The sequence below is a fragment of the Camelus ferus genome, chromosome 21 (assembly GCF_009834535.1).
Source record: "Camelus ferus isolate YT-003-E chromosome 21, BCGSAC_Cfer_1.0, whole genome shotgun sequence".
NCBI classification, from domain to species: Eukaryota; Metazoa; Chordata; class Mammalia; order Artiodactyla; family Camelidae; genus Camelus; species Camelus ferus.
The window spans coordinates 18,664,230-18,681,760 of NC_045716.1; the positions used below are offsets into that span (position 1 = coordinate 18,664,230).

The 17,531-nt window shown below is 47.0% G+C and overlaps 1 protein-coding gene and 1 non-coding gene across 2 annotated transcripts in view; both read right to left on the bottom strand.

Moving 5' to 3' along the window:
• ATP1A4 (ATPase Na+/K+ transporting subunit alpha 4) overlaps positions 1–17,531 on the bottom strand; it is a 28,590-nt gene that overhangs the window by 5,005 nt on the left and 6,054 nt on the right. The window contains 13 exon segments of the mRNA XM_006173934.3: positions 884–1,029; positions 2,290–2,413; positions 2,570–2,724; positions 4,456–4,624; positions 4,928–5,078; positions 5,457–5,593; positions 8,611–8,783; positions 8,928–9,102; positions 9,104–9,118; positions 12,198–12,332; positions 12,511–12,620; positions 12,861–13,059; positions 14,668–14,936. Of these exon segments, the coding sequence (XP_006173996.2) occupies positions 884–1,029; positions 2,290–2,413; positions 2,570–2,724; positions 4,456–4,624; positions 4,928–5,078; positions 5,457–5,593; positions 8,611–8,783; positions 8,928–9,102; positions 9,104–9,118; positions 12,198–12,332; positions 12,511–12,620; positions 12,861–13,059; positions 14,668–14,936 (1,958 nt within the window).
• Positions 11,241–11,342, bottom strand: LOC116658841. Its single transcript, XR_004314133.1, has one exon. It is a non-coding gene; the product is annotated as a U6 spliceosomal RNA (small nuclear RNA).

Here is a 17,531-nt window from a genome sequence, read left to right on the forward strand (position 1 = left end):
CCTCATTTTGACATACTTTTGAGAAACTTACAATTAGCTTGGTTTGGAGGCACCATGGTGAAGTGGGAAAGTGCCGGGAAGTCCAGAATTCTAGTCCAGCTCTTGTAAGGATTCACTGTGGGACTTTCAGCAAGTCACTAAATCTTTCCAGACTCAGATTCTTCATTTGTACAATGATAATAATGGACTATGTGTCCTCTATAGACTATGTGAACTCTACAGTCCAATGATTCTAGCAAAAATCATCACGTCTCCTACTGCCTTAGAAATCGGGACTGGAGTGTTCATAGATACAAACAAGTATACTTACTAAAATTCTTAATACATATTGTTGGTTGGAGGGCTTCAGTTTGGTTCTTGTTCATCTTGAGTGTTAGGAATGACTAATACAGAGAGGCATCCTCTAACTTTAAAAAGTTTAGAACAACGAGAAGAAATACACAAAGAAAATAGGTTTTCAGATTTAAAATCATATTCTTTGAACTCCCATGGAAAAGGAGCATAGTAGGAAAGAGAGGACCCAGCACTCATTTCTGGGGCAATGATGATTAGAATCTGGAAAAACAGAAATCAGCCCCAAGAAGTTGATTGACAAAGAAGGCTTCCAGGTCCAAGAAAGCCAAAAAGACCCAGGAAAATAAGGACAAACAATAGACAGTAGGTATTAACAGAAATGAAGTCATTGTAAACAAAGAGAATGTCTGTTGATGTGACTGGAGGTTGAGGACAAACATTAGAATGTTCTTGTAGGACTGGATATGAGGTATCAACTCCGTCTGCCTGGCTCCTCCATTCTCCTACTCTTCAAAAATTTGCTAAAGCCACTTTTCCTTGTTACTTCTTCACTCTTACTGGTAACTACTGCACTACCTCTTCTACTCACCCACTGCTGTCCATAGCTGTCCTCCAGGTCATTAAGGTGTCGATTTTCCCAGTTGACGCGGATGCCCAGCAGATCAATAGGCTTAAAACCATTCTCAGCCAGGATCACAAAGTAGGTGAAGAATCCTGCCAGAGCCTGGATCATCCCTGTGAGTCACAGGGATAGAGTCATAGGTCAGGGGAACCTGGCTCAGAGAAGGATCTCAAAAGGTAGACCATGGAAGGGATGGTGCCTGGGACTTGCTTCTAGCAGGTTTGATGTGTGTCTGAGCTGTAATGCTGAAGATTCATGCCATGAATGGTCTGCTCTCGCCATCTCTGTAGGACTTGCCTCCCAACTCAGACATTTGTGTTTCTAAGCTATAAGCCAGAGTCATCTTTGAATCATATAACTTTAAAACTGGAAAGGACCTTAGAGGAGATTTATTCCCTCTCTCCATTGAGTGAGTGCTGGACTCCTCCCTCTCCATTTCCTCTGAAACTAGGACACTTATCAAGTCCTCTCCTCCCATCAAGTCTCTCCCATTGGCCCCTTGCCTCTACCTTGGTCAGAACCTCCATCCTCCATGCCTGGACCATGGCCATTGCTGATGTTAATGTTTGCCTACTAACTGCTACAGAGCTGTGCACTGTTAGGTCCTCATGGACACTGATTCTCACAACAATTCTGAACAATCATTTACATTTCATAAGTGGAAAAACTAAAGCACAAGAAAGATTCAGTCATTTTCCAGAGTCATATAGGTAGTAAGTCATGAAATTGGGATTCAAACATAGGTATGGCTCTTAAATCTCTGCTTCTTCTGTGTGTCTCCATCTCTATATATTGGGATGGTCTCCTCTGCCCCTGTCTCTTTTCTGTACCCCCACTGTACCTGGCAGCTCAAGAACAAAGACCTCTAATGGCTCGCAAATGTCTTTAGAGGCTGGCTCCAGTGTAAATTGCTACCTGTGTCTACAGCCTCATTTTCCACTACTACTTTATCAGGAATAAGTGCTCTACCAAACTGGTTTATTCACTCTTCAACACCCAGGTCTCCTCTGGTCCCCCACACATGACCATCCATTTACTAGTCTAAGCCCTATCTTCCAACACCAAGTTTAAGTTCTGTTTCCTCCATAAGGCCCTCTCTGACTGTCCTCATGATTGCTTTGGACTCCTGTAGTGTGTACTATCTATACTCATTATTTGGCACTTGTGAAAACACCATCGTTTTATGTACGTTTGCTCCAGTTTGACTGGACTCTAAAGGGCAGATCAGAGATCAATGGCTCATTATGTCCCAGGGCTTAGCACAGTCTGTTGTTAAGAAAATATCTCCCTGACTTCCAAACCGAGATTGGTCCAGCGGCCAGGCAGGTGCAGCCACTCCCCACTCCCTTCACCCTTCATTCCTCTGGCCGCACCAATCTGTCCATAGGCCATGCCAATGAGACGGCTGTTCACCAGCTTGTCAGTCTTTGGGCTCCGTGGAGCCCTCTTCATGATGTCGGTTTCAGCTGACTCATAAGCCAAGGAGATAGCAGGGACCTGGAGGGGGGAGGGAGGAGGTGACAGGGGACACAAAGTTCAGAAGGAAACCCAGAGGTAACTTGAGCTCTGTCCCTCTCCCTGGACACAGGTGTTTCCTACTCCTCAGTCTGTTTCACGAGAGTTCCACAAGCCAGGTCCCAGCTTGGTCCTCACCATGTCAGTGCCCAGGTCAATGCAGAGGATGGTAATAGTGCCCAGAGGCAGGGGGATGCCGAGGATGATGAAGAGCAGGAAGGGCGTGATCTCGGGGATGTTGCTGGTCAGGGTGTAGGCGATGGATTTCTTCAGGTTGTCAAAGATCAGGCGGCCTGGGGAGGATGGTCAACCTTCTGTGAGAAGCACAGAGAATTCACACCTCCCACAAACCAGCTCCTGGACCGAGAGACCACTACAAAGCAATATCACAGTCCGTGAAAGGACCTGAAGGTCCCAGACCTCAGCTGCCCCAGTTTTGTTTCTAAATTGTGTGACTACTAATTAGAGCCATGATTTATTAGCATGCCATGTCTGTGCACTCTTTGTTCTTGGGTTCAATTTGGCTACTATCATCTGACCTCTGAAATTTAAGCAGGGTGCGGCCAGGTTAATACTTAAAGATGTCTGACAAGGCCAATACAAAAACCATTAGAAGATGAAGGCTGACTTGCAGCAACATGGGCAGACCTAGAGATTATCATACGAAGTGAAGTAAGTCATAGAGAGAAAGCCAAATATCATGTGATATCACTTAATATGTGGAATCTAAAATTTGATACAAATGAACTTATTTACAAAACAGAAGCAGACTCACAGACACAGAAAACAAACTTATGATTACCAAAGGGGAAATGGAGTAGGGAGGGATAAATTAGGAGTTTGGGATTAGCAGCTATGCACTACTATATATAAAATAAACAACAAGGTCCTACTGCAGAGCACAGGGGACTATATTCAATGTTTTGTAATAACTATAATGGAAAAGAATATAAAAAAGAAAAAAATATATATATATGACTGAATCACTTTGCTGTACACCGGAAACTAATATAATATTGTAAATCAATTATACTTCAATAAAAAAAAAAGATTAAGGCTGAAGTGGAAGTAGCCTGGGCTTGGGTTCCAATTCCATTTTCTTCCATAACTAGCTCGTGATCTTGGGCACCCCTCACCTCTCTGAGCTTCATTCCTCCTGCCTTGGAAGATGCCTTGAGTCCTCCCTTGACAACCCTTTTAAAACCTCATCCCTCCCTGCACTCCCTGCTTTACTTATTTTTTTTCCCATTGCACTTGTCTTCTTTTATTACACTGTTCAGTTTACTTTACTGTCTGTCTGTCTCCACTAGAAATTAAGTTACATGAGGGCAAGGATGTGTGGTTTTATTCCCCATTGCTGTATCCTCAACATCTAGAATAGTACCTGATACATAGTTGATGCTCAAAAAGTTTACTGAATTGAGTGGATGTAAAATACCGAGCAAAGTGTCAGGATCATACTAGGATCTCAATAAAATGTTAACTATTGCTATTATGTGGACTGTCATAGGTTTTAATATCACTCCAGGCAGAAATCAGGGAGCCTGGGAGGCAGGCTTCTGGGGTTCTCCTCTTCACCAATGGGTACAGTTTCTGGGAATGGGGGCGCTTGATTTGGCTCATGCATTCAGTTCATAGATCAAACTCCAACTGATCTTGATACGTCAGCATCATTCAGACAATAGGCTGCTAGACAGTCCTCCAGAGACTGTGGAGTACGGAGCAGTCTCATGGGTTTGGCTACATCCTGGGGCTTACTGTAGACCCACTTGAACCCTGTGTGAGAAGTAAAACAATACCATGCCACACCAGCACCTTGCTCTTCCTAGAAAGTCTGGGCTCCTCATACTGATGCTCTGAGTACCAACTGAATCTAATTTGCAAAATTTTGACCTACAGTGATTTTTCCCAGTCTGTCTAGGAGGCTGGATGATGGGCAAAGGGAGTGAGAGCGAGAAAAATGTTACCAACTCTCACCTGAGCCCAAGAGCCAAGTCCCAACCCTGGGCACCTTGCTTCCTCACCCTCCTCCACGCCCGTGACGATGGAGGCAAAGTTGTCATCCAGCAGGATCATGTCGGCTGCCTGCTTAGAGACGTCAGAGCCAGCGATGCCCATGGCAATGCCGATGTCCGCCTTCTTCAGCGCAGGGGAGTCGTTCACCCCGTCACCCGTCACCGCCACGATGGCTCCCTGGGTGAAGCACAGAGGGAGTGAAACAGTTACTGTGTCAGATTCGGGACCAGTCCCAAAGATCGGTTTGATTCCATCAGCCCTTGTTTATTGATGTAATCATGTAGTCCTTGCCCTTCCGGCTCTGCCTCCTCCTGAGATATCAAAACACTCAACAAACAGATGCCTATCTCCCAGGTTCACAATGGGATGCTTTCGGGAGTCTCCTCCAGCCCAGCCCACACAGTTCCTGTGCTTGGTTTGGGGCTGGGCTATGCCACGTGGTTCCCGCCAGATTCCCCAAGGCAACTTTGCCTCCCTTACCAGCCTCTGACATCCCTCCACAATGATGAGCTTCTGCTGGGGTGAAGTCCGAGCAAACACGATCTCCGTGTGGTTTTGGAGGATCTCATCAAGCTGTTCTGAGTTCATATTCTTTAGTTCTGAGCCATGCACCACAATGGCTTTGACGTCCCTGATGGAGAAGAATCTCAAAAGCCTGGTTCAGAGTGTTGATAATTCACCAGGGGGGCTGGTGCCCTCTAACCCATCTTTGCTCTCACCTCCTGGTTTCTCCTTTCAACCCCATCTCCTCACTTGTCCCCAGCCACACACTGTCCCCAGATAGACACATTGCACCCCCTCCCCCTTCTCCTGTACTTCTTTCTTTGTCCCATTTCCTCTGAAAATCCACTGACATTTTGCTCGGTCATTTTCCTGTTATATTTTACTTTGCAGTAAAGTAAACTCTGCACATCCTACCTACCGAAAGAATCTCCGAAAACTTTAGCGGATGGGGCAGGCTGAGGATGAAGGGGGAAAATGACAGATCTGAGTTCTTTTGGAATCTCACCCGGCATTGACCTGGCTGACAGGGATCTTGAGCCGGGCAGCAATGTCCTCTGCCGTCTCAGTGCCTTCAGAGATGATGCCCACACCCTTGGCAATGGCCTTGGCTGTAATGGGATGATCCCCTGTTACCATAATCACCTGTGTTGGGAGGGGAGGGAAAAGGAGTGGAATCATCTTCAGGGAGATCCTGGGTCCTTCACCTTTCTCTCTGAGAACTGACAGATTACTGCTTTCATTCTACAGGGGTTTAAGCAGCTCATCCCCAAGAACTTGTGCTGTCAATCAAAAGTCTTGCTACTGTGGTTTTAACCCTTGGGAGTGGGTCAGGACCATCATACCATAAAACATAGGACAATTTGGGTTCTATTTTCCCAGGAATAAATCAGGGATGGGGGTGTATTACTATATTCAGATTTTCATTTAATTGCTTCAGAAGCTATTCTGCCTCTTTAAGCTCAAAGACAGAAACACCTACCCATAGAACAGTGGTAACGAAGGGACGCCGGGAATAATCCATCTGCTTAGCAAAACTTCATCTGGACCCAAGTGCGTTCCAATCCTCGTCCTACCTCCCTTCTTCCCACTGCCTCCTCATGCCCCTGGGTTCCAGCCCTTTTCTGGATTCCTGGGGCCAGCCCTGGTCCTGTCCCATTCCTCACCAAAGATCAGGTGCCCGTGCTCCAGCTTTTCTAGCCTTCTGTTCCTTCAGCGCTCCTCACATCTCTGTGTGTGATGGATTGCCTGTCTCTCTCCCGTCTTGGACTGGGAAGTCTGTGAGTGGAGGCATGCCTGTGATTCCTTGTTAAGTTTCCTGCCCTAGCATAATTCCTAGCCATTATAATCCATCAACAAACAATTATAGAATGAAAGGAATGATTGCTTCCTGGGAACCACTGCCCATGGTTCCCAAGTGCCCCCCAAGCACATAATTTCTCAAGCTCTGGTGGGAGGAAGAAGGGAACTGTCTGTGACTGAACCTAGAGCAGAGGTCCGGGAAAGGTCAGTCTGTGTACTTTCAGAGCATGGAAATAGGCCTGGAAGGAGTTTTCCCAGGAGCCTTCCTCATTCCACACTGGCACCCCAGGCTTACTGGAAGAAGGCAGAGACGTGCTAACTAAGCTGTGGCTACCAGACACTCAGGAAAGTTGCAATGTGAGCAGTTACCCACAGCACTCATTTCAAGTACCCTGGCTCAGTTGTGGGGCATTGGATCCTCACCAAGCCTGGCCTGTGGGGCACAGGGTAACTGGTGAGGATCTGGGAGGGAACTGCACGGAAGATTAGAAGATTCCAGATGTGGTTCAGACTGAGCCCTCAGTGCTGCCTTTCAGGCTTACAGTGCCCTGAAAGTTTCCCAGTGGCCCACCAGTAATGACCTGTAGGGCAGGTGTGGTACCTAGCCCAGCTTGCCCATTCAAATGGACTGTTCTACAGTAGTTTCTAGAAGTACCACCTCCATGCCAGGCTGGAGGAATTAAAAACAAAGTCAAACACCCCAAGAGTGAGTTCCTAGGACACAATTTCACAGCCTGAGACTGCACACATACAATAGAAGTACAGTTGTCCAGTGAATGGCTCCAGAGATGCCCTTCAGGTCAAGAACATCTGGTAGTTTCTGTAACTTGTTAAGTACTAAAGGAATTTCATTTCCAACTTCTTGGTGCTGACTAGACCTCTGGTGTTCCCACACCGTCTTGCAAGCTGCCCTCCTGTTCCCTTGGACCGTCTTCCCCAGATCAGACCCATCTGAGAGAACCGTTCCAGTGCTGGTTCCAGGGCTACCGTGGGCCCTCACTGCTTGGCTGCAGTTCTTAGAGGCAGCCAGGGCCATAGCAAGGGCCAACTGTCTTCCAACTCCTAAGAGCCTCCGGTGGTGGCAGATATAATGGGGTAATTTTATTTCAGTTTTTTTTTAAATTGCATTTATTCCAAAGGCCTGAACACATGGCTCTGTCTGAGAAATACCAGTCCCACTAATCAACCGTAAAAACTTTGCAGCCGTGCAGCTGTTAACCTGACCTCTTTCAGTAACTTTGTAACACCCATTAGCTCTGCATCAGCACCATTTTGGAGTTGACCTTGGAAGGGTCTGCCCTGTGGGGCAACCCCCTGCATAGCCATTACATTTTGTCCTCCTTGAGGGATGGCATCACATGTCCGTCTTATACCTCCCTAGAGGGAACATGGGATGATTCAAATTTCTCACCAAGTCTGCTGAATTTCTGTCAGCTTCGAGTCCAGAATAGGTAAGAAATTTAAAAATTTAAACCTGTGCCCAGAACCAGGACTGGCCCAGAAAGCACTGAGGCCTCCTGCTTCTGGGGCAGCTGCAGGCCAGCCCACGTCCTCTTCTGATTGTCACCTGTCACAGCTCACCCTGCCTCAGGCTGTGACTGAGTCCTTGCTCTGGCAGGCATCCTGACTAAAATCACCTCTTATTCTCCCTGGCTGGGCCTCCCTGCCTGTAGGCACAATTGTAACTCTCTTCTTCTAGCTAGAGGGATCCATCAGTTCCCAGACAACATGCGTTTTGACCACATCCGCAGCGTTGTCCCTCAAGGCCAGCACCCCACCTGTTCCAGGCCCCAGCCCACTCGGCCTCCCTCTGCTCACAACCCACCCAGCAGTACATTTACACGACGTCTTCCAGCACGTCACTGCCCCCAGTGTGGCTGGCAGACCAGCAGCAATGACATCACCAGGGAGCTGGTCAGAAATGCAGAGTCTCGAGATGTCCTGGACCTACGGAGTTAGGACTTGCATTCTGACAAAACCTCCAGGTGGTTCACATGTTTGAGAAGCGTTGTGCGAGGGGACTGGTTCCCAAACTTGTCTGCACATTGGAATCTCTAGGAAAGTTTAAAAAAATACAGATGCCTAGGTCCCACCCTAAGCATTTCTGATATAATGGATCTGGGGTGAGACCAAGACATCAGATTTGTAAAGCTTCCCTGGTGATTCTTATGTTCCATGCAAGATAGGATTCTAACTGCAGCAGAAACTTACTATTAAGTTATCTCTTAAGACTAAAAATCATAAGCTCAAGGAAGCAGAAATCAGTTCAATTAGACCAAGAGCCTCCTCTGCCCCAGGTTTTCTACTGTTGCTCCAGTTTCTGATGGGTGGGGGTGCTGCTGGGACGGTTAAGGGTTTACCTTGATCCCGGCACTCCGACACTTGCCCACAGCGTCAGGCACTGCAGCTCGGGGAGGGTCGATCATGGATATGAGCCCCACAAAACAAAGATTATCCATGGGAAAATTGAGCTCATTTGTGTTAAACTTAAATCCCTTGGAGTAAGTGTTAGGCAGATTCAAGAAGCAGAACCCTGGAGAGGGACAGAAGAAGGGACCAAGTATTCATTCCACCATCTATGTCCCTACCCGGACGCCCCACATCTTAGAGTTTTCACCCCACAAGTAGTAACTATTTTGATGCCCCTCCCTCCAAGGCTTCTCCCACAGCCCCTCACCTAGCACGCGTTCCCCCAGACCTCCCAGGTCCAGGTAGGCATTTTGGAAGGCTTCCTTCATCTCATCGTCCATTGGGTACTCCTGCCCCCTCAGAAGGTAAGAAGAGCAAAGCTCCAAGATCCTCTCTGGAGCCCCCTTCATCATCAGTACGTGGGTCTGGGAGTTGTCCTCCCTGAAGGTGGATGGACATCTAGAGAGAGGGGAGGAAGCTCCGATGGGACAGGAGGAGAGAGCGAGGGTTGGGGCAATAAAGCAAGGGAAAGGTTTCTGAGGGTAAAATTGACAGGCACGCTGTGTATACCTCCATCTCCTCGGTCCCTAAGCCAACGCAGCCCCCTTTCCCCAGCCCAGTGGGACTGTTGGTGGAGCCCACCCCTCTTCCTTTCCAGGAATCCTCAGTCTGGTAGTATTTGCACGTGCATCTCTGTTACTTCTCAGCCAGGCTGGAAGCTGAGGGCAGGCCAGGCCCTCTCACCCGCCCTGCTTCCTCTCTGCCTGGGAGTCTGGAGAGCAGTAGAGGGGCTGGTGGAGAGAGTGGACAGGAGAGAAAGCGTAGAGCCAAACACCTGTGCTCTAGGGCCGGCAGGAGTGCTTCAGTAGCTTTATGACCTCAGGTCTGTCCACGTAACCTCCCAAATCCTTAGTTCCTTCGATAAAAGGTAAAAGGTTCTGTGTTGCCCACTTCATTGGGTTTTTATAAAAGGGAGAGAGTATTTGTAAAGGGGAGGGGGGAAAAAAAGAATGCATTGCAAACCGAGAAGCACGATGCAAAAATAGGTTAGCCATTCTAGTCCCCTTGCTGACTTGTCTCCTAGAAGAGAGAGAAGTCGCCAGAGAGGGGCTGAACAGTACGGGCTGGGGGTCAGCATCCGTGTGGCTCCGCGGGGAGGGGAGGGCAGGGCGTAGGTAGTCATGAAGGGAACAGGATGAGACAACTTGAGGACCAAGAAATAAGATCAATTTTGGTTTCCATTCTCCTGTGATCTCTGGTCTGGGAAAAGGAACTACCTATGGGGTTCCTCTTATGACTGTCAGGGAGTTCCTGCTACGCTGCCTGTCAGTCACAGAATCAGCATTGAGAGGAAGTGAGCCTGCGGTGCCCGGAGGCCCGACTGCACTGGCCCAAGAAACCAACTGGGAAACCTGGGTGTGAAATGTGGTAAAAACTGCTCCTTTGGAAACCTTCCCCAAACTGTTATATTCCTAATGCACTTAAGCAGTGGAAAACCTTAACTCATTTAAGCAGAAAGCTGGAAAAAGTTTCAAAAGCTTAATTTTCTGAGTGCTTTTAAAACATATTTGTTGACTATTTATTGGAGATTATTGGAGATGACCACAAGACCTGCTTAAGCCGAAAACTTGGTCACAGGAAAATCACATCTTGATACAAATTATAGATAACAAAGATGGGAGAAATCTGGAAATATCAGAACAGAGATATTTCTTGCAAATGGCCTGGTGGGCTAACATGTCCCTTGCAGATCAGACCCCCTGTGGCCCCAGGAGCAAGCGGACTGAGGCAGGTGGTTCATCTGTAAGGAGTGAAAGGAGCAGAAGGGTTTTCTTGGCTCCACCCCAGGCAAGCCCCGCCAAGAGCCGGGTGGCTTGCAGGCTGGCCCGGCACACTTGGTGTAGAGGAGGACTTTGCTGTTTGCTGTTTGAACTTGATATTCAATAGCTCAGAACAGGCTCTAAGGTAGTCATTTGGGGGAAAGTTGCTATTTTGTTGGACATCCCAACAGATGTTGTGGCTACGTTTTGCTTTTATTTTGAATCTTGTGGAGGGAGAAGTACCTAATTCTTTCCAGTTGAAGGCTTTCATCGGGCCCTGCCAAGCACAGAATTCCTGTCTGGTTAGTGAGGCCACTAAACGTCAGAAAAAAAGTGGAAATCAGTTTGCAGTTTGGGCCGAGGGGACCTATCTTATTACAGTGACAAAAAGCCAGTTGAGACAAAAAACTGATGGATCTGTTTCTTTAGCTTTTTCTTGTTCAGTATTCAGTGTGAAAACATAGGTAATTTGGTTTAAAAAAATCTACATAGCTTTTGTTATCTTATTATTGTTGTTGTTTTTAGTTACAAAAAATGTTTTCTTGTGGTGAAAACTTTTAAGATCTATTCTGTCTCTCTTTTTTTTTAAGTTTGTTTGGGGGGAGGTAATTAGGTCTATTTATTTATTTATTACTAGTTTTTTTTTTTTTAATGGAGGTACTGGGGATTGAACTGAGGACCTTGTGGATGCTAACTAACCACATTACCGCTGCACTATACCCTCCCCTCAAGATCTATGCTCTGAAGCAACTAACAAATAAAAAAATATGGACCACTTCACAAATTTGCCTGTCAGTCGGGGGGCCATGCTATTTTTCTCTGTATTGTTCCAGTTTTAATAGATGTGCTGCCAAAATGAGCACTAGGATGTGTTTTTTAAGACACAAAAACAAAACTGACTTTTGGGAGTCTCATTTCTTCCCTGTTGCCCACACCTGAAATGTCAGTAGCACATGGACGTGGAGAATTCCATCCCCCTGGGCAAATCTCCATCGTCCCGTAGAACTCCTCCAGTTGTGGTAACGCCACCAGAACCCTCCCTCCAGGAGCGCGGGATCCTCACGTGGGAGAGAAGTACCGTGTCTCCTGTCCCCTCATGGACTTTATGGTTAGGGCCACCACTTCCCTCCCTCAGCAGTCCTCCTTCCCTTGTCACTTCTCTCTGGATCATGGACGAATTGCCCCTGGGAAACCAACTTCATAGACAGCTGGAGACCCCCACCCCCTACCTGATGGCAGCTGCCACAGTTGGAGGCATGGAGCGAAAAGACATAATTGATGACTAGTGAGATAAGGCGCTTCTGGGACGTGACTTGCCAATTCAACATATTCTGCTGTGGCAAATCTCACAGGAGCCACGGAGAAGCCTCCTAACAGCTGCCCAAGACTGTGACGTGACCTTCCCCAGCCAGCCTTTGCCGCCTGTGGACCTTTCAGAGGGCACATTATGACTGTTCTCTGCACCTGTGGTGTAGCCTGCTTAGGACCCAATGCCTCTTACTCTGTCATCTACACCTGTCTCCCCCCCTAGACCGCCCCTACCAAGCCATTCATCACTTTCCCTTGAAGTGAGCCTTCCTCTTAACTGGGGCTGGTTATCTGCCCTTACCTGTTCTACAGCTCAGACGTTCAATGTCAAGGCAAAGGCAAAGCTCCCGTTTCTCTAAAAGACAAGCCCATCCCCCACCGCTATTCTCCTACCTTTGTGGGTTCGGTACCTGGTACTTGTTGGTAGAATTAAAGGGGATCTCTGCCACCTTGGGGCTTTTCTTTCTCATCTCCTTCACAGAGCTGTAAGACTGCTCGATGAACTTGAGGAGGGCTGACTCGGAAGCATCCCCTGCTGTTGCCCGCTGCCAGAATGGGGGTTGTATCAGGAGCCCGAGGGCATGGAACCTGAGCTTCCCATGGTGACCAGGAGTGGGGTAGAATGGGGGGGGGGCATCACTGAAGGCCAGGAAAGAGACTTTGAGGGGAGAGGGTAGGTTGTACCCTGGACATGGAGGTACCCTTTACTCTCTTAGGCCTGACCTTAGCTATGGGAAGGGTCTCCTGATAAGCCTTAAATTCAGCCCGGTTGCAGAGGCCAGCGATTCGGGCCAGGATCAACCAGGTATCAGAGTCCTTGCCAAATGTATTCCCTAGGGAGAAAGAAGAGAACTGTGAGCAGGGGAGAGGAGCATTTAAAGCAGGGTGTTTTTCACAGCCTGTTCTGCACCCAAATACTTCACAGAGACGACATTTCCTTTCCTCCACGCCTCCCAGCTCTCCTCTCACTTTCCAGCTCTCTTCTCGCCTTCTGGACTCACCGCGCCCTCTCAGCTCACTCATCACTTCCCTCAGATCCTCCCTACTCCCCGCCCACCAACACCGCCAGTCACCAGTCTGTTCCTCGCTGGTGTCGGCCTCATATATGGTCTTATCGAACCACAAGTGGGCGACGGTCATGCGGTTCTGGGTGAGGGTGCCCGTCTTGTCAGAGCAGATGGTGGAGGTGGAGCCCAGCGTCTCCACCGCCTCCAGGTTCTTCACCAGGCAGTTCTTCCGAGCCATGCTCTTGGCTGTCAGGGTCAGACACACCTGAGGCCGTGAAGAAGGGAGAGAGGTGAATGGAGAGAAGAGCTTGGCTGCTCACAGCCCTTTGTGTTTTGGAAATCTGATCATTTTGATTGCTCTTTTAATTGTTGGTACTGACTTCCCTTTTGTTACCACCTAGTCTTTAGAAATCGCATCTGTGGCTACAGCAGAGGAAATTAGGAAAATGATTTTGGTTTGTGTTTTATGGCAGAGTTTCAAAAAAAAAAAAGAAAAGAGTGCCTTCCTTTACCAGGGTATCCTAGAGACAGATCTCTGGTCCCTCTTGGGATATTCCATTCCTGTCATCTTTTCCTCTTTTCTTTTCAGCAGCCTCTTCTTCATTCAAGTTCAGGCCACACCTTTTTCTCAGATCCAGTCTTCCCATGGACCACACTGATAGCTAACCTTTTATTGTGGTATAAAATGCTGTGTGTGGTGGAGGGTTGTACCAATAGTTTTAAAAAGAAATGGAGAGGGGTGTGGGTACAGGTCAGTGGTAGAGCGTGTGTTTAGCATGCACAAGGTCCTGGGTTCAATCCCCAGTACCATCATCAAAATAAATAAACACATCGAAGTTCTTTTAAAAAAGAATGGAGAGGAGAGAATGAGGAAATTCAGAAGGGCTGTTGCAGCACTGAAAAGGATATGAGAAATCATTTAAACCAGAAGATTTTTGTTGGCCATAAATTCAGTAAAAGTCAGGTGTGTGGCAAGGTTGTTTTAAAAGTGACTGAATGAAGGCTGAGGTTATGTATAGAATTCTATTTGTGGGGTTATTATTTATTTACATAATGAGTCCTGGTGTTTTTTTCTAGTCTGGCCACACCCTGAGTGTCATTCTCATTTCCATTTTAAGAAGGATATCGATAAAGGAGAGCATAACCCAAACAGATGATCAACAAGACGAGGGGTCTGAAGACCATGTCATAGGAAGAAGGGCTAAGGGCAAAGCGATTGTTTGACCTCCCACATTAAAAGTTTGAGGGGACATGATGGCTACTGTTAAAAAAAAATCTAAAGGGTAGTTTGTAGAAGAGAGAACTGACATATTTTGTGTATCTTCAGATGGGAAAACTGAGATTAGATTTCGCTCAACACAGTGAAATCTAACTGGAGCAAATCCAACAACGCAATGAGGTGAGGTTAAAAAAAGAGGTGGGCTTCCCGTTGCTAGGCATCATCATCACCTCCCAGGGATTTTATTCAGGATATTTGGCACTGGTTGAAAGGTTGAATTTATATGGACCTTGAAGTCTTTTCCAATAAGAGTTTATAATTCTAAATTAATCTTCCTCTATAAACTGATGAATAAATTAGAGCCTGGAGTAAAGCGAGTTGGCCAAGTTCACCAGCCAGGACTGGAACTCCCTCTCGCTGATTTATAATCCAATGTTTTCTGAGTTGAAACTCACTTCCTTTCCCACTGAGAAGGAAGGGGAGGCACCAGCAGATCTGAGTGGAAGAAGTCAATGTAATTTGCGAGCTGAGCGGTCTGAATACGTATCGGGAGTACTCGGCACTTGCGAGGTTCAACCGCAAGAGATACTAGTGATTTCATTTCCTTGCGGTGGTTTATCTTCCCTGGGGCCCCCCTGAACCCCGGCTACTCACAGTGACTGTGGCCAGCAGCCCCTCAGGCACATTGGCCACAATGATGCCAGTAAGAAAAATAACAGCCTCCAGCCAGGTGTAGCCCAAGATGAGCGAGAGCCCAAAGAAAATGACACCAAGGAAGATGGCCACTGCTGTGATCAGATGGATGAAGTGTTCAATCTCAACAGCAATGGGGGTCTGGCCCACCGCCAAGCCTGATGTCAGCGAGGCAATGCGGCCCATCACGGTGGAGTCTCCTGTGGCGATCACAATGCCCCGGGCAGTTCCTGTGGATGAAGGGAGAAGTCTCAGTGCGGAAGGTTGTTGGGTTTGGTTCCTACAAAGAGGAAACTGTCAAGGGTCAAAAACAAGGTGGAGACTCAAGGTCTTCTGAGAGGTTATTATGTTCTATTCTCTTTAGTTCGTTTATACAAGTGAAAAATCTCTGACGGGATTTCACAGTTCTCCAGAGATACCCAATTTTATTTCCTAATTGCCTTCACTGTCAAGAAGGTCTTTGTTACACTTAATCTAAATCTCTCCTGTTGCCCGTATGTTTCTTATTTTGTCCTCAGCAGCTGCGTAGTTTCTCCATCCCCAAGAACAGTGGCTACCCTCCTGCTAGAATCCTATGTTCCAACATCTCTTCATCCTCTAACCCCATGGTTCTCCATCGGGTGCAGTTTGCCCTCCAGGAGATACTTGGCAATGTCTGGGGGCACTTTTGGTTGTTGCAACTGAGGTGGGGGTGGGGGTTGCTATTGGCATCTAGCAGGCAGAGAGCAGGGGTGCTGCCAAACGTCCTGCAGCTCACAGGACAGCCCTCCTTTGCCCCTGCAACGAGGAATAACCCTGCCCAAATGTCAGTAATGTCCAGGTTGAGAAACTGGGCTCTGACAGGAGCCCCCCTCCCGGCTGTGCTGGCTGGAGCCAGTCTGACCCCTGCTGGGCAGTACGGGCCATAACAGCTGGGCTTCTGTACTAGCCATCTGCACCACCCCTGAGTTGGAAGGGGAAATTCATGCACACAGGATGCAGGACACTCGCTTACATGGCTTGAAATGAGGGGCCCCAAGAGGTTCTTTGCTCAAAATAATTCTTCCTGCTTTACCATAATGGCTGAAATTCCTACCATTAAAGTTACAGTTAGAATCACCCAGAAAAGCAACATATGGTACAAATAGCACTTATTTTAGAATCAGAAAGACATGGAGCTGGAAGTTCAACTTTCCAGCGTGCTAGCTGTTCGTTGTGGGGCAAGTTACTTAAACTCTCTGAGAATCAGGTTTCCTCATCTTTTTTTTCTTCCTTTGTAGGTGAAAGCACCTACAAAGCTATGAGGATTAAATGTTTTTAAAGGAGCCTAGAACAGTGTTGGGCCCATTGTAGGCACACTTTCTTTTCTTCACTTAGATGACTTTTGGGTCTCCAGGAGGATGGATATAAAACCACACATGTGCCTTGTAGGGTGGCTCTAATCTGGCAGCTCCCACAAACGTCATTCTGTGGAGCTGCGGGTCCATTTTCAAGGTCACCTTCAGCTGTATGAGTCTGAGAGCAGGGTCCTGCTCCAACAGCAGAGGGGTCAGGTCAGCACTATGTGAAGAGTGGTTCTGTAAAGCTTCACAGTAGGAGGCACTCTGCGGATGGCTTTCGGGGGCATTCACTGAACCTTGTGGAAGGAAGATGCTAAGATAATTGAGAGGTGTGGAGAGGGTTTATTTTGGGGGGAAAGGTGAGAGTATGGTGTCACATATTTATTTTGTATCATGGTTTAATCTAGTTCTTCATTTTTGTTCCTTCTGCTATGGTTTCCTCATTCTTGGAGAGACAGGATTTAATAACTAATCTCAATGTGTCTAGAGATGGGGTAAGTTAATGTCAAGTTTGGGTTAGGTTAAGAAGACCAAATCGCCCATATTCCAGGCCACACTGACTCCTTTCTACACCTTCTATATGATGCCAGAGAAGTAGCTTACTATCCCTCCCTGCTCCCCAGGAAGATGCATGAGAACCCAAGGAGAGATATTTGTACTAGCAGCCTTGTCAAGGTCCACAGTGATGAAAGCAGAGAGGCAAGGGTCTAGGATAAAGGTTAAAGTGATGCTACCTGTTTGCAGGTGGCTCAGCAATTCCTCAGTTTAACAGCCAAGCACTCCTTCAACCTAGCTTCACCCTCTGAGCCACATCTTGGATCCCTCCAGTTTCCTATTAAAGCCTCCTCTATTCTAGCCAGATCCCTGTTTCTCACATGGAATGCCACCTCTTACCTGAAGCATATAATTTGCTGATGAAAAGCCTACTTTGGAAGGACAAATCTGAGCAGATTTCTTCCTAAAACGTAACAATAGGAATCTAATGTTTTCAAGGAAGCTTGCTAACTTGCGTCTTTCCGTTCAATCACGTTTTTAAAAAATTTATTTTAACATACATTTTATTTTCTAGCTGGATCCTTCTTCAGTCTTAATGGTACTCTTCTCCTTTAAGCTGTTTCCAAATTAAGTAATTTTATTACCAGAGAGGTCATGAGCAAGCTTTAGTCCAGAGGAGATTCTGTGGAAAGAGCATGGGCTTTGGAGACAGACCGGCGTCGGAATCCTTGATCTTTCTCTTTTCTGTTGAGTTGTGCTCTTGGGTGTTGCATTTAATTTCTTTGAATCTTAGTCTTTCATGTGTAAAATAGGAATAATATCTGCTGCATAGTGTTATTAAAATCAGTGATATCTTAGCGCTTGGCACACACTAGGCATTCAATGAAAGAATAGCTATTTCCCAGATACCCAAATATTTATTCTTAAGCATGAATAATGGTTTTCACGTGTGTTCCAGAGAGTCTTGCAGGCCTTCTTAAGCAGAAAGGATGAAGGAGAGGTTGACATAAT